This window comes from Oncorhynchus mykiss, chromosome 13, assembly GCF_057628025.1.
Source record: "Oncorhynchus mykiss isolate SJ-2025 chromosome 13, ASM5762802v1, whole genome shotgun sequence".
Classification (NCBI taxonomy): domain Eukaryota; kingdom Metazoa; phylum Chordata; class Actinopteri; order Salmoniformes; family Salmonidae; genus Oncorhynchus; species Oncorhynchus mykiss.
In genome coordinates, this window is record NC_143034.1 from 59,821,824 (window position 1) to 59,848,303 (window position 26,480).

Genomic DNA, 26,480 nt, shown 5'->3' on the forward strand with positions numbered 1-26,480 from the left:
TTTTTTGTGAAGTGCACATTTGGACATTTGGATTCGATGACGTCAAAGTGATAATTATTACAATCCTCAACGTCTCATCTTTTAAAATACATAGATTCATCGTAATTTACAGATGCTCAAGTTCAGAACGGCTGTCTGTCAAAACCCATACAGTGCTGTGAAGCGCAGAGCCAAACCTCTGGAGTCATGTATAGTATGTTACTGTGCATCCACTATGTTCCAGTTTAAGCACAGACAATCTTAAATACATTTGATATGGAGAGTTGGTCAGTGTGTGTGTGAGAGGTGTGTGTGTGTGTCTCTGTGTGTGCTAAACGTGTATGTGTGTGTCTCTGTGTGTGTCTCTGTGCGAGGTGAACTCCCACGCTGGTAGCAGATAGTAATTACTGCAGGTCTGCCCAAACAGCAACCCTAATTAAATCAGCATGCAGTTATTGTGTGATGGTATGTGTAAGTGACCAGGCTATTGACCGTGCTAATATAGCTCAGCCCACCAGAAACACACCAGGTCATTGTTTTTCAGCATTTGGTCAGGGAAAATCAACACCATGCAACCCAGTCAACCCACAAGCCAATTCTGATTCGTATAAACCCACTCTGATCCTTCCCACACAGAGAGAGAACTTGAGTGGCAGTCTCCTGTCTATGCCTCTCTGCATAGAGCCATCCCATCATACAGTTAAAATTGTACATATCACACACATTTCTTTCCACAGGGCCGAGGGGTGAGACAGGGATGCAGCTTGAGCCCCAACCTCTTCAACATATATATATCAATGAATTAGCAAGGGCACTAGAACAGTCTGCAGCACCTGGCCTCGCCCTACTAAAATCTGATGTCTCTGGTTCTTCTGTCCCCAACCAAGGAGGGCCTACAGCAGCACCTAGACCTTATGCACAGATTCTGTCAGATCTGGGCCATCAGTTAATCTCATTAAGACAAAAATAATACTGTTCTAAAAAAGGCCCAGTTGCCAGGACCACGAATACAAATTCCATCTAGACACCGTTGCCCTAGAGCACACAAAAAACTATACCTACCTCGGCCTAAACATCAGCATCACAGGTTACTTCTACAAAGCTGCGAACAATCTGAGCGACAAGGCCAGATGGGCATTCTATGCCATCAAAAGGAACATCAAATTTTACATACCAATTAGGATCTGGCAAAAAAATACTTTAATCAGGTATAGAACCCATTGCCCTTTATGGTTGTGAGGTCTGGGGTCCGCTCACCAACCAAGAATTCACAAAATGGGACAAACACCAAATTGCGACTCTGCATGCAGAATTCTGCAAAAAATATCCTCTGTGTACAACATAAAACACAAAATAATGCATGCAGAGCAGAATTAGGCCGATACCCGCTAATTATCAAAATCGAGAATTGAGAGCGAGAGAGCGAGGGAGCGAGAGAGAGATACCAATGTGCAATCCGGGCAGCAAGATTTGTGGCCAGTTGTCATGAGAAAAGGGCAACCAGTGGCGCACAAACAACATTGTAAATACCACCAATATTTATATGTTTATTTATCTTCCCCTACTACTCGAACTATAATTGGTAGATCATTGTATATAATATAACACTTGAAATGAAATGATTTCACTTGCTTTGGCCATGCAAACATGTTTCCCATGCCAATAAAGACACTTTGAATTGAATTGAGAGAGATACAGAACGAGAAGGTGAAGGCCAAAAGTGATGTCTTTGCCTCCTCATCTTTCTCTCTCCTATTCCTAACAAGTGCTGCTTGATTGGTGCTTTATGACGGTTTGCTGAACAGGAAAAGGCTTTGTATCCCTGGAGGCAAAGTGTCCATGAGTTTCCATCTCAGTAATGCAGTGTAACTACAAAACATTTTGTGTCTCCTTATGTCAGGGGGTGAACACAGTTTTCATGGGCACACAAATCCCAAATGATGTGATTGCTAACCGAAAGTGTATTACCTTGATACTTCAAACCTAAATCGATACTGTCCTTAACGTGGTTCTTCAATAACTATGAATAACACTTGTTGGATGCACATATGGTGTCCAGGTGATTAGTTACGCTGCTTTATTTTCACACATCATCATCTGATCCAGGAAGGAATTTTCTGAATGAGAGTCAAGTGATGAACAGTTGTTGTGATAGTGCATGCGATGCAACAACAGACCAAGTGCTGGAAAAAAATGTGTTTTGGTGTCTCATTCCATATGGGGAAGACAGTTGTGCCTGGATTCATGTTGGATCTAATATCCCTAGAGAATTTATGTTGATCATCTGTTGTTGTCTGCTTGATTCACAGCAGGGTCTTGTTAGATTTAACAGAGAAAGCATCAAGGTAATGTTTTCTGATGTTTGTTTTTTTAAATACGTTTTTTTGAAAATCTGACATTTCCTCAGATTGGTGTTTGAAAAGTCCTTGTAATTATTGTCGCTTGAATGAAAGGGTGTTGTTGCGTTGCACTACTCTGTTGCTGTAAAACCATGTTATTATGATGACGACAACATCCGATGTTCTCTTCAACTATACATTCAACTATTCAACTTGACCATACATACAAATCCTTCCATTAAAAAAGGAACCTGGTTATTTGTTACTTGGTCAGTATAAAAAAAAGAGGTGGTGAGATTGTAATGCTACAGCTATTCATGGCTTTATTATGTGTGCCTGCGTCGGCCACATAGGCTACAGAAAGGTCGCCATGCATGCATCCAATTTATTTAGTCAGGCAATGTCCACATTATTCTAACATATTTTATAATGTAATAATAATGTGAATATCAATGCATTTGCAAGGCCTAAAAAAGTCATTATTTTTAGTGGTAATGGTCTACTTTATTGACACTTTTTGACTGCTTTTTGGGGGGAAGGAGGGTTCTATATTAGGCCCTATAAGTACAATTATATAACATATACAATCGTATAACATTGAGGTCCATGAAAATTACAATTAAGTACTTGAAAAAGTCCCTGAAAGTCCTTGAATTTGACTTGCCAATGTGTGTATGAACCCTGCTTAAAGGAGGTATAGTCCTAGGTCTATGTTGTTGAATAGGTGGAGATATGGGCCATGTTGCATATACTACCTTTTATTCCTCTAAGTACAAATGTGGAACTACATTATTATTATTTTTAAACCATTTGAAAATATTTATCCCAATGTCACACATTGGCCCCATTATGTATAAAAAGACCCATAGGCACACAACTGTACACACAGAGTCGTACGGACGCACACATTCCCACACTCAATGCTCTGACCTGCAAACTTGACGTGGAACTTGTTCTCAGGTTTGAGGATCTGGACATACAGGGGGCAGTTTGGGGCAAAGTCCTTCACCGCCCAGGCTCTTAGAATGGTCTGGTGATCCTGGTATAGATAGATAGAGAGATAGAGAGAGATAGAGAGAGATAGAGAGAGATAGAGAGAGATAGAGAGAGATAGAGAGAGAGAGGGAGAGAGAGGGAGAGAGAGAGAGAGGATGGGATAGAGTAGCAAGAAAGAGACTCAAATCATTAGCAGCACCAGTAGCTCCTCCACAGTCACAGATTGTATCTCCTCTATATACAATCCCCCTGGTAAGCCTCTTCAACTAGGGCACGGAGCTTTCAACAGAACTAACAGGCTATAGCCACACCAGAAAGGAAAATTCCCTAAAATTCCCGTAATTATGTCACAGGTGTGAAATAGTCTGTTAAGAACGGCAACGCAGAGAGGAAAAAGGGAGCCAGGGTAAAATAAGAAGATAAATAAAAGTTGTGAAATAGTTCTTAGGATGATCATTTACATTTTGATAAAAATATAGTAGAGGTAGAGAGAGAAAGCTGTGAAGGAGGGAAAGAAGAGTGGAGGACAGGAAAAGAAGGAGGGTGGCGTTGTGGAGATTAAAAGTCTTAAAAGGAGATTGAGGAACGTACAGCAGCGAAGCGGTCCACCTCGAATCGGTTACTGAGGATAAAACAGGCCTCAGCATCGTCCATCCTACAGCCAGTTAGTAGAGCAGCAGGAGGGGTCAGGTCAAGACAGGACACAGGTCAGATAGAGGCAGGAGGAGGAGAGAGGAACAGGAGATGAAAGGATGAGAGGAGAGCGAGAGGGGGGGGGGTGGATGTTGTTGTTGTCATGTTTTTGAGAGAGAACAAAGGAGGAACAGGACAATAGAACAATACATTTGTTCTTCTAACACACATGACTTCACTGCGAGTTACTACCCGGGCAGCAGAAGAGACGAGGAGGAGAAAATACAATCATTTTATTTGCTGTCTTTATTGAACAGAGCCAGTGTACTGTAACTGCTATCTGCCCTGATAACTGTCTAACACTGCCTATGAGATATGCCCCTGTAAGCGTGTCTTGTTTTGGGGTCCCTGGAGGGGCAGCAGGTAGTCTAGTGGTTAAAGCTTTGGGCCAGTAACTGAAGGTTTCTGGATCGAATCCCCAAGCTGACAAGGTAAAAATCAGTCGTTCTGCCCCCTGAGCAAGGCAGTTAACCTGTTACATGGCCGCCAAAGACGTGGATGTTGATTATGGAAGTCCCCCACACCTCTCTGATTCAGAGGGGTTGGGTTAAATGCAGAATACACATTTCAGTTGAATGCATTCAGTTATACAACTGACTAGGTATCCCCCTTCCTTTCCCTTTCACTGTAACATAGCTGCAATTTGGGGCCCAGTAGCATAGCTGTGATTTGGGTGGGGACCCGATGCAGGGGACTCACTTGGCCCTCATGAGGTCTTGGTCCTTGAGGGCAGAGCCCTGCAGGTAGATGACCCTCTGTGCCCACAGGGGCACGTGGAGGACCCTCCGTACCTGTACATCCATCTCTGCCGGGCACAGGATCACCACGTAGTAGTCCTATAGATGGACACACACACACACTGGGGTTAATGGGAGGGACGAGAGGGTCTCACACAAATATTCTCTCACACCCTCACCCAGCTGCTCCTGAAAATAAAACATGTTGTTTGATCTATGCTAATGCTGATTGAATCCCGTTTTAACCTCAGCTGCTTCAGCTCCTGGAGAGGATTACAGAGATGTACACACACGCACACACACATGAATACACGCACACACACGTTAATCACACCGTATCTCATCTTCCTAATGGAAAAATTTGTAGAATTGCAGGAAATTAACTCTAAAACATTGCATTTTTTTTTCTCGTCAAGGGGGAAGGGGGGACCAACATTTTCCTTACGGCTCCCATAAGGCTAGGGTCGGCTCTGACTGTATGTGTGGATATACTGTAGATGTGGGTACGCAAACCAGCGAGTCACTGAGGCCCCTCAGATCAGATTTTTTTGTGGCCCTCACCCCAATCAAAGTTGCCCATCCCTGCCCTAGTTAAGGTTTAATGGAGAGACCTGCAGTCTGGGGTGAGCGAAGAACTCATTGAGGAAGTCCATGAGGAGGTCTATCTTGAGGCAGCTGACACACAGCACCACGTGCTTCTCCGTCTGGGCCCGGTATCGGCTGTAGTTCCCCCCAGACTTCTGGCGCTCCATCCACAGGAAGGCCAGCTGCTCAAACTACAGACGGCAAGAATTATATTCGTGTAATTAGTGATGGACAGACAGTAGGTGGGTTGAGGTAGTGAAAGACAGTAGGTGAGTTGAGGTAGTGATAGATACATTGTAGGTGGGTTGAGGTAGTGACAGACAGACAGTAGGTGGGTTGAGGTAGTGATAGACAGACAGTAGGTGGGTTGAGGTAGTGAAAGACAGTAGGTGAGTTGAGGTAGTGATAGATACATTGTAGGTGGGTTGAGGTAGTGATAGATAGACAGTAGGTGGGTTGAGGTAGTGATAGTGAAAGACAGTAGGTGGGTTGAGGTAGTGATAGATAGACAGTAGGTGGTTTGAGGTAGTGATAGATAGACAGTAGGTGGGTTGAGGTAGTGATAGTGATGGATAGTTGGTGGGTTGAGGAAGTAATATATAGACAGTAGGTGGGTTGAGGTAGTGATAGCCAGTAGGTGGTTTGAGGCAGTGATAGTGAAAGACAGTAGGTGTGTTGAGGTAGTGATAGACAGACAGTAGGTGGGTTGAGGTAGTGATAGTGAAAGACAGTAGGTGGGTTGAGGTAGTGATAGATAGACAGTAGGTGGGTTGAGGCAGTGATAGACAGTAGGTGGGTTGAGGTAGTAATAGATAGACAGTAGGTGGGTTGAGGTAGTGATAGTGAAAGACAGTAGGTGGGTTGAGGTAGTGATAGATAGACAGTAGGTGAGTTGAGGTAGTGATAGATACATTGTAGGTGGGTTGAGGTAGTGAAAGACAGTAGGTGGGTTGAGGTAGTGATAGTGAAAGACAGTAGGTGGGTTGAGGTAGTGATAGATAGACAGTAGGTGGTTTGAGGTAGTGATAGATAGACAGTAGGTGGGTTGAGGTAGTGATAGTGATGGACAGTTGGTGGGTTGAGGAAGTAATATATAGACAGTAGGTGGGTTGAGGTAGTGATAGCCAGTAGGTGGTTTGAGGCAGTGATAGTGAAAGACAGTAGGTGTGTTGAGGTAGTGATAGACAGACAGTAGGTGGGTTGAGGTAGTGATAGTGAAAGACAGTAGGTGGGTTGAGGTAGTGATAGACAGTAGGTAGATTGAGGTAGTGATAGATAGACAGTAGGTGGGTTGAGGCAGTGATAGACAGTAGGTGGGTTGAGGTAGTAATAGATAGACAGTAGGTGGGTTGAGGTAGTGATAGTGAAAGACAGTAGGTGGGTTGAGGTAGTGATAGATAGACAGTAGGTGGATTGAGGTAGTGATAGGGAAAGACAGTAGGTGGGTTGAGGTAGTGATAGACAGTAGGTAGATTGAGGTAGTGATAGATAGACAGTAGGTGGGTTGAGGCAGTGATAGACAGTAGGTGGATTGAGGTAGTAATAGATAGACAGTAGGTGGGTTGAGGTAGTGAAAGACAGTAGGTGTGTTGAGGTAGTGATAGACAGACAGTAGGTGAATTGAGGTAGTGATAGATACATTGTAGGTGGGTTGAGGTAGTGAAAGACAGTAGGTGGGTTGAGGTAGTGATAGATAGACAATAGGTGGGTTGAGGTAGGCCTAGGCCTATAAAAGTTTCCATTTGGGGATGTCTAATAGTATTTCAGATTTTCTTAACTCACCACCACTGATGAGCTGTGGAGATTCTCAAAGTATTTTTTTCGTCACCTCACACAGACAATCAACAGAGTGTTTTACATCCATTGCGAATGACAATAGTTCCTCTCTGTATTTGAAAATTCTTTCCAACGCTTCCCTTCTCGATAGGCCTAATTAACCACAGCGCCTCGGTGTGAAATAGATGTTGCTGATCCCAGATCTCCAGTGGAAACATCATAAAATAGGCTACCTGTACACTTCTCCCTTGCACAAATACAGCGTTGTCTGTTCCGAGCTCATTGGCACAGGAAACAGTGAGGGCCCAGTTGAAACAATGTTGCAAGTTCGCTATAGCGAGAGTTAAAGCCAGACAGAGAGAGAGGCAGACAGACAGAGGAGAGAGATGAATGCTTTTGACTGAACCAACTGCCATGCGTAGCAAATGTGATTTATAGAGGATATTTATTTTTATCAGGACATTTCTTTTTCAAATATAATTTCGTATCTGGTCGGTATTTCACATATTTTCAGACAGATCCGAGGTCTGTGTCCATCAAGCGTGATCCGTCTGGGGATCCGAGGGTCAACTACAGAATTTTGGATCAGACCTGTTCGGATACCTGTCGGATCTCGGGTTGATCAAGTTAGGGTATATCCGTAAAGACCTCTAGTTGAGGTAGTGATACACAGAGAGTAGGTGGTTTGAGGTAGTGATAGAATAACAGTAGGTGGGTTGAGGTAGTGGTAGACAGACAGTAGGTGGGTTGAGGTAGTGATAGATAGACAGTAGGTGGGTTGAGGTAGTGATAGAAAGACAGTATGTTGGTTGAGGTAGTGATAGAGAGACAGTAGGTAAGTTTAGGTAGTGATAGATAGACAATAGGTGGGTTGAGGTAGTAATAGACAGACAGTAGGTGGGTTGAGGTAGTGATAGTGATGGACCGTTGGTGGGTTGAGGTAGTGATAGATAGACAGTAGGTGGGTTGAGGTAGTGACAGACAGTAGGTGGGTTGAGGTAGTGATAGACAGACAGTAGGTGGGTTGAGGTAGTGATAGACAGACAGTAGGTGGGTTGAGGTAGTGATAGACAGACAGTAGGTGGGTTGAGGTAGTGATAGATAGACAGTAGGTGGGTTGAGGTAGTGATAGACAGAGAGTAGGTGGGTTGAGGTAGTGATAGTGATGGACCGTTGGTGGGTTGAGGTAGTGATAGATAGACAGTAGGTGGGTTGAGGTAGTGATAGAAAGACAGGAGATGGGTTGAGGTAGTGATAGACAGACAGTAGGTGGGTTGAGGTAGTGATAGACAGACAGTAGGTGGGTTGAGGTAGTGATAGACAGACAGTAGGTGGGTTGAGGTAGTGATAGATAGACAGTAGGTGGGTTGAGGTAGTGATAGACAGAGAGTAGGTGGGTTGAGGTAGTGATAGACAGACAGTAGGTGGGTTGAGGAAGTGATAGACAGACAGTAGGTGGGTTGAGGTAGTGATAGACAGACAGTAGGTGGGTTGAGGTAGTGATAGACAGACAGTAGGTGGGTTGAGGTAGTGACAGACAGACAGTAGGTGGGTTGAGGTAGTGACAGACAGACCGTAGGTGGGTTGAGGTAGTGATAGACAGACCGTAGGTGGGTTGAGGTAGTGATAGTGACAGACAGTAGGTGGGTTGAGGTAGTGATAGTGACAGACAGTAGGTGGGTTGAGGAAGTGATAGACAGTAGGTGGGTTGAGGTAGTGACAGACAGACAGTAGGTGGGTTGAGGTAGTGATAGACAGACAGTAGGTGGGTTGAGGTAGTGATAGACAGACAGTAGGTGGGTTGAGGTAGTGATAGATAGACAGTAGGTGGGTTGAGGTAGTGACAGACAGACAGTAGGTGGGTTGAGGTAGTGATAGACAGACAGTAGGTGGGTTGAGGTAGTGACAGACAGACAGTAGGTGGGTTGAGGTAGTGATAGACAGACAGTAGGTGGGTTGAGGTAGTGATAGTGATGGACCGTTGGTGGGTTGAGGTAGTGATAGATAGACAGTAGGTGGGTTGAGGTAGTGATAGACAGACAGTAGGTGGGTTGAGGTAGTGATAGACAGACAGAAGGTTGGGTTGAGGTAGTGATAGATAGACAGTAGTTGGGTTGAGGTAGTGATAGACAGACAGTAGGTGGGTTGAGGTAGTGATAGACAGACAGTAGGTGGGTTGAGGCAGCGATAGACAGACAGTAGGTGGGTTGAGGTAGTGATAGACAGACAGTAGGTGGGTTGAGGTAGTGATAGACAGTAGGTGGGTTGAGGCAGCGATAGACAGTAGGTGGTTTGAGGTAGTGGCAAACAATAGGTGGGTTGAGGTAGTGATAGACAGACAGTAGGTGGGTTGAGGTAGTGATAGACAGACAGTAGGTGGGTTGAGGTAGTGATAAATAGACAGTAGGTGGGTTGAGGTAGTGGTAGTGACAGACAGTAGGTGGGTTGAGGTAGTGATAGATAACAGTAGGTGGTTTGAGGTAGTGATAGATAGACAGTAGGTGGGTTGTGGTAGTGATAGACAGACAGTAGGTGGGTTGAGGTTGTGACAGACAGGCAGTAGGTGGGTTGAGGAAGTGATAGACAGACAGAAGGTGGGTTGAGGTAGTGATACACAGACAGTAGGTGGGTTGAGGAAGTGATACACAGACAGTAGGTGGGTTGAGGTAGTGCTAGGTGGGTTGAGGTAGTGATAGATGGGTTGAGGTAGTGATAGACAGACAGTAGGTGGGTTGAGGTAGTGATAGATAGCCAGTAGGTGGGTTGAGGTAGTAATAGACAGACAGTAGGTGGTTTGAGGTAGTGATAGTGATGGACCGTTGGTGGGTTGAGGTAGTGATAGATAGACAGTAGGTGGGTTGAGGTAGTGACAGACAGTAGGTGGGTTGAGGTAGTGATAGACAGACAGTAGGTGGGTTGAGGTAGTGATAGACAGACAGTAGGTGGGTTGAGGTAGTGATAGACAGACAGTAGGTGGGTTGAGGTAGTGATAGACAGACAGTAGGTGGGTTGAGGTAGTGATAGACAGAGAGTAGGTGGGTTGAGGTAGTGATAGTGATGGACCGTTGGTGGGTTGAGGTAGTGATAGATAGACAGTAGGTGGGTTGAGGTAGTGATAGAAAGACAGGAGATGGGTTGAGGTAGTGATAGACAGACAGTAGGTGGGTTGAGGAAGTGATAGACAGACAGTAGGTGGGTTGAGGTAGTGATAGACAGACAGTAGGTGGGTTGAGGTAGTGATAGACAGACAGTAGGTGGGTTGAGGTAGTGACAGACAGACAGTAGGTGGGTTGAGGTAGTGACAGACAGACCGTAGGTGGGTTGAGGTAGTGATAGTGACAGACAGTAGGTGGGTTGAGGTAGTGATAGTGACAGACAGTAGGTGGGTTGAGGAAGTGATAGACAGTAGGTGGGTTGAGGTAGTGACAGACAGACAGTAGGTGGGTTGAGGTAGTGATAGACAGACAGTAGGTGGGTTGAGGTAGTGATAGACAGACAGTAGGTGGGTTGAGGTAGTGATAGATAGACAGTAGGTGGGTTGAGGTAGTGACAGACAGACAGTAGGTGGGTTGAGGTAGTGATAGACAGACAGTAGGTGGGTTGAGGTAGTGATAGACAGACAGTAGGTGGGTTGAGGTAGTGATAGACAGACAGTAGGTGGGTTGAGGTAGTGATAGACAGACAGTAGGTGGGTTGAGGTAGTGATAGACAGACAGTAGGTGGGTTGAGGTAGTGATAGTGATGGACCGATGGTGGGTTGAGGTAGTGATAGATAGACAGTAGGTGGGTTGAGGTAGTGATAGACAGACAGTAGGTGGGTTGAGGTAGTGATAGACAGACAGTAGGTGGGTTGAGGTAGTGATAGACAGACAGTAGGTGGGTTGAGGCAGCGATAGACAGACAGTAGGTGGGTTGAGGTAGTGATAGACAGACAGTAGGTGGGTTGAGGTAGTGATAGACAGTAGGTGGGTTGAGGCAGCGATAGACAGTAGGTGGTTTGAGGTAGTGACAAACAATAGGTGGGTTGAGGTAGTGATAGACAGACAGTAGGTGGGTTGAGGTAGTGATAGACAGACAGTAGGTGGGTTGAGGTAGTGATAAATAGACAGTAGGTGGGTTGAGGTAGTGGTAGTGACAGACAGTAGGTGGGTTGAGGTAGTGATAGATAACAGTAGGTGGTTTGAGGTAGTGATAGATAGACAGTAGGTGGGTTGTGGTAGTGATAGACAGACAGTAGGTGGGTTGAGGTTGTGACAGACAGGCAGTAGGTGGGTTGAGGAAGTGATAGACAGACAGAAGGTGGGTTGAGGTAGTGATACACAGACAGTAGGTGGGTTGAGGAAGTGATACACAGACAGTAGGTGGGTTGAAGTAGTGAGACACAGACAGTAGGTAGGTTGAGGTAGTGACAGACAGACAGTAGGTGGGTTGAGGAAGTGATACACAGACAGTAGGTGGGTTGAGGTAGTGCTAGGTGGGTTGAGGTAGTGATAGATGGGTTGAGGTAGTGATAGACAGACAGTAGGTGGGTTGAGGTAGTGATAGATAGACAGTAGGTGGGTTGAGGTAGTGACAGACAGAGAGTAGGTGGGTTGAGGTAGTGATAGACAGACAGTAGGTGGGTTGAGGTAGTGATAGACAGACAGTAGGTGTGTTGAGGAAGTGATAGATAGACAGTAGGTGGGTTGAGGTAGTGATAGATAGCCAGTAGGTGGGTTGAGGTAGTAATAGACAGACAGTAGGTGGTTTGAGGTAGTGATAGTGATGGACCGTTGGTGGGTTGAGGTAGTGATAGATAGACAGTAGGTGGGTTGAGGTAGTGACAGACAGTAGGTGGGTTGAGGTAATGATAGACAGACAGTAGGTGGGTTGAGGTAGTGATAGACAGACAGTAGGTGGGTTGAGGTAGTGATAGACAGACAGTAGGTGGGTTGAGGTAGTGATAGACAGACAGTAGGTGGGTTGAGGTAGTGATAGATAGACAGTAGGTGGGTTGAGGTAGTGATAGACAGAGAGTAGGTGGGTTGAGGTAGTGATAGTGATGGACCGTTGGTGGGTTGAGGTAGTGATAGATAGACAGTAGGTGGGTTGAGGTAGTGATAGAAAGACAGGAGATGGGTTGAGGTAGTGATAGACAGACAGTAGGTGGGTTGAGGAAGTGATAGACAGACAGTAGGTGGGTTGAGGTAGTGATAGACAGACAGTAGGTGGGTTGAGGTAGTGATAGACAGACAGTAGGTGGGTTGAGGTAGTGACAGACAGACAGTAGGTGGGTTGAGGTAGTGACAGACAGACCGTAGGTGGGTTGAGGTAGTGATAGACAGACCGTAGGTGGGTTGAGGTAGTGATAGTGACAGACAGTAGGTGGGTTGAGGAAGTGATAGACAGTAGGTGGGTTGAGGTAGTGATAGACAGACAGTAGGTGGGTTGAGGTAGTGATAGATAGACAGTAGGTGGGTTGAGGTAGTGACAGACAGACAGTAGGTGGGTTGAGGTAGTGATAGACAGACAGTAGGTTGGTTGAGGTAGTGATAGACAGACAGTAGGTGGGTTGAGGTAGTGATAGATAGACAGTAGGTGGGTTGAGGTAGTGATAGACAGACAGTAGGTGGGTTGAGGTAGTGATAGACAGACAGTAGGTGGGTTGAGGTAGTGATAGACAGACAGTAGGTGGGTTGAGGTAGTGATAGACAGACAGTAGGTGGGTTGAGGTAGTGATAGTGATGGACCGTTGGTGGGTTGAGGTAGTGATAGATAGACAGTAGGTGGGTTGAGGTAGTGATAGACAGACAGTAGGTGGGTTGAGGTAGTGATAGACAGACAGTAGGTGGGTTGAGGTAGTGATAGACAGACAGTAGGTGGGTTGAGGCAGCGATAGACAGACAGTAGGTGGGTTGAGGTAGTGATAGACAGACAGTAGGTGGGTTGAGGTAGTGATAGACAGTAGGTGGGTTGAGGCAGCGATAGACAGTAGGTGGTTTGAGGTAGTGACAAACAATAGGTGGGTTGAGGTAGTGATAGACAGACAGTAGGTGGGTTGAGGTAGTGATAGACAGACAGTAGGTGGGTTGAGGTAGTGATAAATAGACAGTAGGTGGGTTGAGGTAGTGGTAGTGACAGACAGTAGGTGGGTTGAGGTAGTGATAGATAACAGTAGGTGGTTTGAGGTAGTGATAGATAGACAGTAGGTGGGTTGTGGTAGTGATAGACAGACAGTAGGTGGGTTGAGGTTGTGACAGACAGGCAGTAGGTGGGTTGAGGAAGTGATAGACAGACAGAAGGTGGGTTGAGGTAGTGATACACAGACAGTAGGTGGGTTGAGGAAGTGATACACAGACAGTAGGTGGGTTGAAGTAGTGAGACACAGACAGTAGGTAGGTTGAGGTAGTGACAGACAGACAGTAGGTGGGTTGAGGAAGTGATACACAGACAGTAGGTGGGTTGAGGTAGTGCTAGGTGGGTTGAGGTAGTGATAGATGGGTTGAGGTAGTGATAGACAGACAGTAGGTGGGTTGAGGTAGTGATAGATAGACAGTAGGTGGGTTGAGGTAGTGACAGACAGAGAGTAGGTGGGTTGAGGTAGTGATAGACAGACAGTAGGTGGGTTGAGGTAGTGATAGACAGACAGTAGGTGTGTTGAGGAAGTGATAGATAGACAGTAGGTGGGTTGAGGTAGTGATAGATAGCCAGTAGGTGGGTTGAGGTAGTAATAGACAGACAGTAGGTGGTTTGAGGTAGTGATAGTGATGGACCGTTGGTGGGTTGAGGTAGTGATAGATAGACAGTAGGTGGGTTGAGGTAGTGACAGACAGTAGGTGGGTTGAGGTAGTGATAGACAGACAGTAGGTGGGTTGAGGTAGTGATAGACAGACAGTAGGTGGGTTGAGGTAGTGATAGACAGACAGTAGGTGGGTTGAGGTAGTGATAGACAGACAGTAGGTGGGTTGAGGTAGTGATAGATAGACAGTAGGTGGGTTGAGGTAGTGATAGACAGAGAGTAGGTGGGTTGAGGTAGTGATAGTGATGGACCGTTGGTGGGTTGAGGTAGTGATAGATAGACAGTAGGTGGGTTGAGGTAGTGATAGAAAGACAGGAGATGGGTTGAGGTAGTGATAGACAGACAGTAGGTGGGTTGAGGAAGTGATAGACAGACAGTAGGTGGGTTGAGGTAGTGATAGACAGACAGTAGGTGGGTTGAGGTAGTGATAGACAGACAGTAGGTGGGTTGAGGTAGTGACAGACAGACAGTAGGTGGGTTGAGGTAGTGACAGACAGACCGTAGGTGGGTTGAGGTAGTGATAGACAGACCGTAGGTGGGTTGAGGTAGTGATAGTGACAGACAGTAGGTGGGTTGAGGTAGTGATAGTGACAGACAGTAGGTGGGTTGAGGAAGTGATAGACAGTAGGTGGGTTGAGGTAGTGACAGACAGACAGTAGGTGGGTTGAGGTAGTGATAGACAGACAGTAGGTGGGTTGAGGTAGTGATAGACAGACAGTAGGTGGGTTGAGGTAGTGATAGATAGACAGTAGGTGGGTTGAGGTAGTGACAGACAGACAGTAGGTGGGTTGAGGTAGTGATAGACAGACAGTAGGTGGGTTGAGGTAGTGACAGACAGACAGTAGGTGGGTTGAGGTAGTGATAGATAGACAGTAGGTGGGTTGAGGTAGTGATAGTGATGGACCGTTGGTGGGTTGAGGTAGTGATAGATAGACAGTAGGTGGGTTGAGGTAGTGATAGACAGACAGTAGGTGGGTTGAGGTAGTGATAGACAGACAGAAGGTTGGGTTGAGGTAGTGATAGATAGACAGTAGTTGGGTTGAGGTAGTGATAGACAGACAGTAGGTGGGTTGAGGTAGTGATAGACAGACAGTAGGTGGGTTGAGGCAGCGATAGACAGACAGTAGGTGGGTTGAGGTAGTGATAGACAGACAGTAGGTGGGTTGAGGTAGTGATAGACAGTAGGTGGGTTGAGGCAGCGATAGACAGTAGGTGGTTTGAGGTAGTGGCAAACAATAGGTGGGTTGAGGTAGTGATAGACAGACAGTAGGTGGGTTGAGGTAGTGATAGACAGACAGTAGGTGGGTTGAGGTAGTGATAAATAGACAGTAGGTGGGTTGAGGTAGTGGTAGTGACAGACAGTAGGTGGGTTGAGGTAGTGATAGATAACAGTAGGTGGTTTGAGGTAGTGATAGATAGACAGTAGGTGGGTTGTGGTAGTGATAGACAGACAGTAGGTGGGTTGAGGTTGTGACAGACAGGCAGTAGGTGGGTTGAGGAAGTGATAGACAGACAGAAGGTGGGTTGAGGTAGTGATACACAGACAGTAGGTGGGTTGAGGAAGTGATACACAGACAGTAGGTGGGTTGAGGTAGTGCTAGGTGGGTTGAGGTAGTGATAGATGGGTTGAGGTAGTGATAGACAGACAGTAGGTGGGTTGAGGTAGTGATAGATAGCCAGTAGGTGGGTTGAGGTAGTAATAGACAGACAGTAGGTGGTTTGAGGTAGTGATAGTGATGGACCGTTGGTGGGTTGAGGTAGTGATAGATAGACAGTAGGTGGGTTGAGGTAGTGACAGACAGTAGGTGGGTTGAGGTAGTGATAGACAGACAGTAGGTGGGTTGAGGTAGTGATAGACAGACAGTAGGTGGGTTGAGGTAGTGATAGACAGACAGTAGGTGGGTTGAGGTAGTGATAGACAGACAGTAGGTGGGTTGAGGTAGTGATAGACAGAGAGTAGGTGGGTTGAGGTAGTGATAGTGATGGACCGTTGGTGGGTTGAGGTAGTGATAGATAGACAGTAGGTGGGTTGAGGTAGTGATAGAAAGACAGGAGATGGGTTGAGGTAGTGATAGACAGACAGTAGGTGGGTTGAGGAAGTGATAGACAGACAGTAGGTGGGTTGAGGTAGTGATAGACAGACAGTAGGTGGGTTGAGGTAGTGATAGACAGACAGTAGGTGGGTTGAGGTAGTGACAGACAGACAGTAGGTGGGTTGAGGTAGTGACAGACAGACCGTAGGTGGGTTGAGGTAGTGATAGTGACAGACAGTAGGTGGGTTGAGGTAGTGATAGTGACAGACAGTAGGTGGGTTGAGGAAGTGATAGACAGTAGGTGGGTTGAGGTAGTGACAGACAGACAGTAGGTGGGTTGAGGTAGTGATAGACAGACAGTAGGTGGGTTGAGGTAGTGATAGACAGACAGTAGGTGGGTTGAGGTAGTGATAGATAGACAGTAGGTGGGTTGAGGTAGTGACAGACAGACAGTAGGTGGGTTGAGGTAGTGATAGACAGACAGTAGGTGGGTTGAGGTAGTGATAGACAGACAGTAGGTGGGTTGAGGTAGTGATAGACAGACAGTAGGTGGGTTGAGGTAGTGATAGACAGACAGTAGGTGGGTTGAGGTAGTGATAGACAGACAGTAGGTGGGTTGAGGTAGTGATAGTGATGGACCGTTGGTGGGTTGAGGTAGTGATAGATAGACAGTAGGTGGGTTGAGGTAGTGATAGACAGACAGTAGGTGGGTTGAGGTAGTGATAGACAGACAGTAGGTGGGTTGAGGTAGTGATAGACAGACAGTAGGTGGGTTGAGGCAGCGATAGACAGACAGTAGGTGGGTTGAGGTAGTGATAGACAGACAGTAGGTGGGTTGAGGTAGTGATAGACAGTAGGTGGGTTGAGGCAGCGATAGACAGTAGGTGGTTTGAGGTAGTGACAAACAATAGGTGGGTTGAGGTAGTGATAGACAGACAGTAGGTGGGTTGAGGTAGTGATAGACAGACAGTAGGTGGGTTGAGGTAGTGATAAATAGACAGTAGGTGGGTTGAGGTAGTGGTAGTGACAGACAGTAGGTGGGTTGAGGTAGTGATAGATAACAGTAGGTGGTTTGAGGTAGTGATAGATAGACAGTAGGTGGGTTGTGGTAGTGATAGACAGACAGTAGGTGGGTTGAGGTTGTGACAGACAGGCAGTAGGTGGGTTGAGGAAGTGATAGACAGACAGAAGGTGGGTTGAGGTAGTGATACACAGACAGTAGGTGGGTTGAGGAAGTGATACACAGACAGTAGGTGGGTTGAAGTAGTGAGACACAGACAGTAGGTAGGTTGAGGTAGTGACAGACAGACAGTAGGTGGGTTGAGGAAGTGATACACAGACAGTAGGTGGGTTGAGGTAGTGCTAGGTGGGTTGAGGTAGTGATAGATGGGTTGAGGTAGTGATAGACAGACAGTAGGTGGGTTGAGGTAGTGATAGACAGACAGTAGGTGTGTTGAGGAAGTGATAGATAGACAGTAGGTGGGTTGAGGTAGTGATAGATAGCCAGTAGGTGGGTTGAGGTAGTAATAGACAGACAGTAGGTGGTTTGAGGTAGTGATAGTGATGGACCGTTGGTGGGTTGAGGTAGTGATAGATAGACAGTAGGTGGGTTGAGGTAGTGATAGAAAGACAGGAGATGGGTTGAGGTAGTGATAGACAGACAGTAGGTGGGTTGAGGAAGTGATAGACAGACAGTAGGTGGGTTGAGGTAGTGATAGACAGACAGTAGGTGGGTTGAGGTAGTGATAGACAGACAGTAGGTGGGTTGAGGTAGTGATAGACAGACAGTAGGTGGGTTGAGGTAGTGATAGACAGACAGTAGGTGGGTTGAGGTAGTGATAGTGATGGACCGTTGGTGGGTTGAGGTAGTGATAGATAGACAGTAGGTGGGTTGAGGTAGTGATAGACAGACAGTAGGTGGGTTGAGGTAGTGATAGACAGACAGTAGGTGGGTTGAGGTAGTGATAGACAGACAGTAGGTGGGTTGAGGCAGCGATAGACAGACAGTAGGTGGGTTGAGGTAGTGATAGACAGACAGTAGGTGGGTTGAGGTAGTGATAGACAGTAGGTGGGTTGAGGCAGCGATAGACAGTAGGTGGTTTGAGGTAGTGACAAACAATAGGTGGGTTGAGGTAGTGATAGACAGACAGTAGGTGGGTTGAGGTAGTGATAGACAGACAGTAGGTGGGTTGAGGTAGTGATAAATAGACAGTAGGTGGGTTGAGGTAGTGGTAGTGACAGACAGTAGGTGGGTTGAGGTAGTGATAGATAACAGTAGGTGGTTTGAGGTAGTGATAGATAGACAGTAGGTGGGTTGTGGTAGTGATAGACAGACAGTAGGTGGGTTGAGGTTGTGACAGACAGGCAGTAGGTGGGTTGAAGTAGTGAGACACAGACAGTAGGTAGGTTGAGGTAGTGACAGACAGACAGTAGGTGGGTTGAGGAAGTGATACACAGACAGTAGGTGGGTTGAGGTAGTGCTAGGTGGGTTGAGGTAGTGATAGATGGGTTGAGGTAGTGATAGACAGACAGTAGGTGGGTTGAGGTAGTGATAGATAGACAGTAGGTGGGTTGAGGTAGTGACAGACAGAGAGTAGGTGGGTTGAGGTAGTGATAGACAGACAGTAGGTGGGTTGAGGTAGTGATAGACAGACAGTAGGTGTGTTGAGGAAGTGATAGATAGACAGTAGGTGGGTTGAGGTAGTGATAGATAGCCAGTAGGTGGGTTGAGGTAGTAATAGACAGACAGTAGGTGGTTTGAGGTAGTGATAGTGATGGACCGTTGGTGGGTTGAGGTAGTGATAGATAGACAGTAGGTGGGTTGAGGTAGTGACAGACAGTAGGTGGGTTGAGGTAGTGATAGACAGACAGTAGGTGGGTTGAGGTAGTGATAGACAGACAGTAGGTGGGTTGAGGTAGTGATAGACAGACAGTAGGTGGGTTGAGGTAGTGATAGACAGACAGTAGGTGGGTTGAGGTAGTGATAGATAGACAGTAGGTGGGTTGAGGTAGTGATAGACAGAGAGTAGGTGGGTTGAGGTAGTGATAGTGATGGACCGTTGGTGGGTTGAGGTAGTGATAGATAGACAGTAGGTGGGTTGAGGTAGTGATAGAAAGACAGGAGATGGGTTGAGGTAGTGATAGACAGACAGTAGGTGGGTTGAGGAAGTGATAGACAGACAGTAGATGGGTTGAGGTAGTGATAGACAGACAGTAGGTGGGTTGAGGTAGTGATAGACAGACAGTAGGTGGGTTGAGGTAGTGACAGACAGACAGTAGGTGGGTTGAGGTAGTGACAGACAGACCGTAGGTGGGTTGAGGTAGTGATAGACAGACCGTAGGTGGGTTGAGGTAGTGATAGTGACAGACAGTAGGTGGGTTGAGGAAGTGATAGACAGTAGGTGGGTTGAGGTAGTGACAGACAGACAGTAGGTGGGTTGAGGTAGTGATAGACAGACAGTAGGTGGGTTGAGGTAGTGATAGACAGACAGTAGGTGGGTTGAGGTAGTGATAGATAGACAGTAGGTGGGTTGAGGTAGTGACAGACAGACAGTAGGTGGGTTGAGGTAGTGATAGACAGACAGTAGGTGGGTTGAGGTAGTGATAGTGATGGACCGTTGGTGGGTTGAGGTAGTGATAGATAGACAGTAGGTGGGTTGAGGTAGTGATAGACAGACAGTAGGTGGGTTGAGGTAGTGATAGACAGACAGTAGGTGGGTTGAGGCAGCGATAGACAGACAGTAGGTGGGTTGAGGCAGCGATAGACAGTAGGTGGTTTGAGGTAGTGACAAACAATAGGTGGGTTGAGGTAGTGATAGACAGACAGTAGGTGGGTTGAGGTAGTGATAAATAGACAGTAGGTGGGTTGAGGTAGTGATAAATAGACAGTAGGTGGGTTGAGGTAGTGATAGACAGTAGGTGGGTTGAGGCAGCGATAGACAGTAGGTGGTTTGAGGTAGTGACAAACAATAGGTGGGTTGAGGTAGTGATAGACAGACAGTAGGTGGGTTGAGGTAGTGATAGACAGACAGTAGGTGGGTTGAGGTAGTGATAGACAGAGAGTAGGTGGGTTGAGGTAGTGATAGTGATGGACCGTTGGTGGGTTGAGGTAGTGATAGATAGACAGTAGGTGGGTTGAGGTAGTGATAGAAAGACAGGAGATGGGTTGAGGTAGTGATAGACAGACAGTAGGTGGGTTGAGGAAGTGATGGACAGACAGTAGGTGGGTTGAGGTAGTGATAGACAGACAGTAGGTGGGTTGAGGTAGTGATAGACAGACAGTAGGTGGGTTGAGGTAGTGACAGACAGACAGTAGGTGGGTTGAGGTAGTGACAGACAGACCGTAGGTGGGTTGAGGTAGTGATAGACAGACCGTAGGTGGGTTGAGGTAGTGATAGTGACAGACAGTAGGTGGGTTGAGGAAGTGATAGACAGTAGGTGGGTTGCGGTAGTGATAGACAGACAGTAGGTGGGTTGAGGTAGTGATAGATAGACAGTAGGTGGGTTGAGGTAGTGACAGACAGACAGTAGGTGGGTTGAGGTAGTGATAGACAGACAGTAGGTGGGTTGAGGTAGTGATAGATAGACAGTAGGTGGGTTGAGGTAGTGATAGACAGACAGTAGGTGGGTTGAGGTAGTGATAGACAGACAGTAGGTGGGTTGAGGTAGTGATAGACAGACAGTAGGTGGGTTGAGGTAGTGATAGACAGACAGTAGGTGGGTTGAGGTAGTGATAGTGATGGACCGTTGGTGGGTTGAGGTAGTGATAGATAGACAGTAGGTGGGTTGAGGTAGTGATAGACAGACAGTAGGTGGGTTGAGGTAGTGATAGACAGACAGTAGGTGGGTTGAGGTAGTGATAGACAGACAGTAGGTGGGTTGAGGCAGCGATAGACAGACAGTAGGTGGGTTGAGGTAGTGATAGACAGACAGTAGGTGGGTTGAGGTAGTGATAGACAGTAGGTGGGTTGAGGCAGCGATAGACAGTAGGTGGTTTGAGGTAGTGACAAACAATAGGTGGGTTGAGGTAGTGATAGACAGACAGTAGGTGGGTTGAGGTAGTGATAGACAGACAGTAGGTGGGTTGAGGTAGTGATAAATAGACAGTAGGTGGGTTGAGGTAGTGGTAGTGACAGACAGTAGGTGGGTTGAGGTAGTGATAGATAACAGTAGGTGGTTTGAGGTAGTGATAGATAGACAGTAGGTGGGTTGTGGTAGTGATAGACAGACAGTAGGTGGGTTGAGGTTGTGACAGACAGGCAGTAGGTGGGTTGAGGAAGTGATAGACAGACAGAAGGTGGGTTGAGGTAGTGATACACAGACAGTAGGTGGGTTGAGGAAGTGATACACAGACAGTAGGTGGGTTGAAGTAGTGAGACACAGACAGTAGGTAGGTTGAGGTAGTGACAGACAGACAGTAGGTGGGTTGAGGAAGTGATACACAGACAGTAGGTGGGTTGAGGTAGTGCTAGGTGGGTTGAGGTAGTGATAGATGGGTTGAGGTAGTGATAGACAGACAGTAGGTGGGTTGAGGTAGTGATAGATAGACAGTAGGTGGGTTGAGGTAGTGACAGAGAGAGAGTAGGTGGGTTGAGGTAGTGATAGACAGACAGTAGGTGGGTTGAGGTAGTGATAGACAGACAGTAGGTGTGTTGAGGAAGTGATAGATAGACAGTAGGTGGGTTGAGGTAGTGATAGATAGCCAGTAGGTGGGTTGAGGTAGTAATAGACAGACAGTAGGTGGTTTGAGGTAGTGATAGTGATGGACCGTTGGTGGGTTGAGGTAGTGATAGATAGACAGTAGGTGGGTTGAGGTAGTGACAGACAGTAGGTGGGTTGAGGTAGTGATAGACAGACAGTAGGTGGGTTGAGGTAGTGATAGACAGACAGTAGGTGGGTTGAGGTAGTGATAGACAGACAGTAGGTGGGTTGAGGTAGTGATAGACAGACAGTAGGTGGGTTGAGGTAGTGATAGATAGACAGTAGGTGGGTTGAGGTAGTGATAGACAGAGAGTAGGTGGGTTGAGGTAGTGATAGTGATGGACCGTTGGTGGGTTGAGGTAGTGATAGATAGACAGTAGGTGGGTTGAGGTAGTGATAGAAAGACAGGAGATGGGTTGAGGTAGTGATAGACAGACAGTAGGTGGGTTGAGGAAGTGATAGACAGACAGTAGGTGGGTTGAGGTAGTGATAGACAGACAGTAGGTGGGTTGAGGTAGTGATAGACAGACAGTAGGTGGGTTGAGGTAGTGACAGACAGACAGTAGGTGGGTTGAGGTAGTGACAGACAGACCGTAGGTGGGTTGAGGTAGTGATAGACAGACCGTAGGTGGGTTGAGGTAGTGATAGTGACAGACAGTAGGTGGGTTGAGGAAGTGATAGACAGTAGGTGGGTTGAGGTAGTGACAGACAGACAGTAGGTGGGTTGAGGTAGTGATAGACAGACAGTAGGTGGGTTGAGGTAGTGATAGACAGACAGTAGGTGGGTTGAGGTAGTGATAGATAGACAGTAGGTGGGTTGAGGTAGTGACAGACAGACAGTAGGTGGGTTGAGGTAGTGATAGACAGACAGTAGGTGGGTTGAGGTAGTGATAGTGATGGACCGTTGGTGGGTTGAGGTAGTGATAGATAGACAGTAGGTGGGTTGAGGTAGTGATAGACAGACAGTAGGTGGGTTGAGGTAGTGATAGACAGACAGTAGTTGGGTTGAGGTAGTGATAGATAGACAGTAGTTGGGTTGAGGTAGTGATAGACAGACAGTAGGTGGGTTGAGGTAGTGATAGACAGACAGTAGGTGGGTTGAGGCAGCGATAGACAGACAGTAGGTGGGTTGAGGTAGTGATAGACAGACAGTAGGTGGGTTGAGGTAGTGATAGACAGTAGGTGGGTTGAGGCAGCGATAGACAGTAGGTGGTTTGAGGTAGTGACAAACAATAGGTGGGTTGAGGTAGTGATAGACAGACAGTAGGTGGGTTGAGGTAGTGATAAATAGACAGTAGGTGGGTTGAGGTAGTGATAAATAGACAGTAGGTGGGTTGAGGTAGTGATAGACAGTAGGTGGGTTGAGGCAGCGATAGACAGTAGGTGGTTTGAGGTAGTGACAAACAATAGGTGGGTTGAGGTAGTGATAGACAGACAGTAGGTGGGTTGAGGTAGTGATAGACAGACAGTAGGTGGGTTGAGGTAGTGATAAATAGACAGTAGGTGGGTTGAGGTAGTGGTAGTGACAGACAGTAGGTGGGTTGAGGTAGTGATAGATAACAGTAGGTGGTTTGAGGTAGTGATAGATAGACAGTAGGTGGGTTGTGGTAGTGATAGACAGACAGTAGGTGGGTTGAGGTTGTGACAGACAGGCAGTAGGTGGGTTGAGGAAGTGATAGACAGACAGAAGGTGGGTTGAGGTAGTGATACACAGACAGTAGGTGGGTTGAGGAAGTGATACACAGACAGTAGGTGGGTTGAAGTAGTGAGACACAGACAGTAGGTAGGTTGAGGTAGTGACAGACAGACAGTAGGTGGGTTGAGGAAGTGATACACAGACAGTAGGTGGGTTGAGGTAGTGCTAGGTGGGTTGAGGTAGTGATAGATGGGTTGAGGTAGTGATAGACAGACAGTAGGTGGGTTGAGGTAGTGATAGATAGACAGTAGGTGGGTTGAGGTAGTGACAGACAGAGAGTAGGTGGGTTGAGGTAGTGATAGACAGACAGTAGGTGGGTTGAGGTAGTGATAGACAGACAGTAGGTGTGTTGAGGAAGTGATAGATAGACAGTAGGTGGGTTGAGGTAGTGATAGATAGCCAGTAGGTGGGTTGAGGTAGTAATAGACAGACAGTAGGTGGTTTGAGGTAGTGATAGTGATGGACCGTTGGTGGGTTGAGGTAGTGATAGATAGACAGTAGGTGGGTTGAGGTAGTGACAGACAGTAGGTGGGTTGAGGTAGTGATAGACAGACAGTAGGTGGGTTGAGGTAGTGATAGACAGACAGTAGGTGGGTTGAGGTAGTGATAGACAGACAGTAGGTGGGTTGAGGTAGTGATAGACAGACAGTAGGTGGGTTGAGGTAGTGATAGATAGACAGTAGGTGGGTTGAGGTAGTGATAGATAGACAGTAGGTGGGTTGAGGTAGTGATAGACAGAGAGTAGGTGGGTTGAGGTAGTGATAGTGATGGACCGTTGGTGGGTTGAGGTAGTGATAGATAGACAGTAGGTGGGTTGAGGTAGTGATAGAAAGACAGGAGATGGGTTGAGGTAGTGATAGACAGACAGTAGGTGGGTTGAGGAAGTGATAGACAGACAGTAGGTGGGTTGAGGTAGTGATAGACAGACAGTAGGTGGGTTGAGGTAGTGATAGACAGACAGTAGGTGGGTTGAGGTAGTGACAGACAGACAGTAGGTGGGTTGAGGTAGTGACAGACAGACCGTAGGTGGGTTGAGGTAGTGATAGACAGACCGTAGGTGGGTTGAGGTAGTGATAGTGACAGACAGTAGGTGGGTTGAGGAAGTGATAGACAGTAGGTGGGTTGAGGTAGTGACAGACAGACAGTAGGTGGGTTGAGGTAGTGATAGACAGACAGTAGGTGGGTTGAGGTAGTGATAGACAGACAGTAGGTGGGTTGAGGTAGTGATAGACAGTAGGTGGGTTGAGGTAGTGACAGACAGACAGTAGGTGGGTTGAGGTAGTGATAGACAGACAGTAGGTGGGTTGAGGTAGTGATAGACAGACAGTAGGTGGGTTGAGGTAGTGATAGACAGACAGTAGGTGGGTTGAGGTAGTGATAGATAGACAGTAGGTGGGTTGAGGTAGTGACAGACAGACAGTAGGTGGGTTGAGGTAGTGATAGACAGACAGTAGGTGGGTTGAGGTAGTGATAGACAGACAGTAGGTGGGTTGAGGTAGTGATAGAAAGACAGTAGGTGGGTTGAGGTAGTGATAGACAGACAGTAGGTGGGTTGAGGTAGTGATAGTGATGGACCGTTGGTGGGTTGAGGTAGTGATAGATAGACAGTAGGTGGGTTGAGGTAGTGATAGACAGACAGTAGGTGGGTTGAGGTAGTGATAGACAGACAGTAGGTGGGTTGAGGTAGTGATAGATAGACAGTAGTTGGGTTGAGGTAGTGATAGACAGACAGTAGGTGGGTTGAGGTAGTGATAGACAGACAGTAGGTGGGTTGAGGCAGCGATAGACAGACAGTAGGTGGGTTGAGGTAGTGATAGACAGACAGTAGGTGGGTTGAGGTAGTGATAGACAGTAGGTGGGTTGAGGCAGCGATAGACAGTAGGTGGTTTGAGGTAGTGATAGACAGACAGTAGGTGGGTTGAGGTAGTGATAGACAGTAGGTGGGTTGAGGCAGCGATAGACAGTAGGTGGTTTGAGGTAGTGACAAACAATAGGTGGGTTGAGGTAGTGATAGACAGACAGTAGGTGGGTTGAGGTAGTGATAAATAGACAGTAGGTGGGTTGAGGTAGTGATAAATAGACAGTAGGTGGGTTGAGGTAGTGATAGACAGTAGGTGGGTTGAGGCAGCGATAGACAGTAGGTGGTTTGAGGTAGTGACAAACAATAGGTGGGTTGAGGTAGTGATAGACAGACAGTAGGTGGGTTGAGGTAGTGATAGACAGACAGTAGGTGGGTTGAGGTAGTGATAAATAGACAGTAGGTGGGTTGAGGTAGTGGTAGTGACAGACAGTAGGTGGGTTGAGGTAGTGATAGATAACAGTAGGTGGTTTGAGGTAGTGATAGATAGACAGTAGGTGGGTTGTGGTAGTGATAGACAGACAGTAGGTGGGTTGAGGTTGTGACAGACAGGCAGTAGGTGGGTTGAGGAAGTGATAGACAGACAGAAGGTGGGTTGAGGTAGTGATACACAGACAGTAGGTGGGTTGAGGAAGTGATACACAGACAGTAGGTGGGTTGAAGTAGTGAGACACAGACAGTAGGTAGGTTGAGGTAGTGACAGACAGACAGTAGGTGGGTTGAGGAAGTGATACACAGACAGTAGGTGGGTTGAGGTAGTGCTAGGTGGGTTGAGGTAGTGATAGATGGGTTGAGGTAGTGATAGACAGACAGTAGGTGGGTTGAGGTAGTGATAGATAGACAGTAGGTGGGTTGAGGTAGTGACAGACAGAGAGTAGGTGGGTTGAGGTAGTGATAGACAGACAGTAGGTGGGTTGAGGTAGTGATAGACAGACAGTAGGTGTGTTGAGGAAGTGATAGATAGACAGTAGGTGGGTTGAGGTAGTGATAGATAGCCAGTAGGTGGGTTGAGGTAGTAATAGACAGACAGTAGGTGGTTTGAGGTAGTGATAGTGATGGACCGTTGGTGGGTTGAGGTAGTGATAGATAGACAGTAGGTGGGTTGAGGTAGTGACAGACAGTAGGTGGGTTGAGGTAGTGATAGACAGACAGTAGGTGGGTTGAGGTAGTGATAGATAGACAGTAGGTGGGTTGAGGTAGTGATAGACAGAGAGTAGGTGGGTTGAGGTAGTGATAGTGATGGACCGTTGGTGGGTTGAGGTAGTGATAGATAGACAGTAGGTGGGTTGAGGTAGTGATAGAAAGACAGG

The 26,480-nt window shown here is 46.9% G+C and overlaps 1 protein-coding gene across 1 annotated transcript in view; it reads right to left on the reverse strand.

Annotated features, from left to right (window-relative positions):
- LOC110485208 (potassium channel subfamily T member 2) overlaps positions 1-26,480 on the reverse strand; it is a 95,872-nt gene that overhangs the window by 21,760 nt on the left and 47,632 nt on the right. Inside the window, exons 11-14 of the mRNA XM_036941419.2 lie at positions 5,356-5,520; positions 4,707-4,843; positions 3,906-3,969; positions 3,249-3,357 (exon numbers count right to left, since the gene is read on the reverse strand). Of these exons, the coding sequence (XP_036797314.1) occupies positions 3,249-3,357; positions 3,906-3,969; positions 4,707-4,843; positions 5,356-5,520 (475 nt within the window). The remainder of the gene's footprint in view (positions 1-3,248; positions 3,358-3,905; positions 3,970-4,706; positions 4,844-5,355; positions 5,521-26,480) is intronic.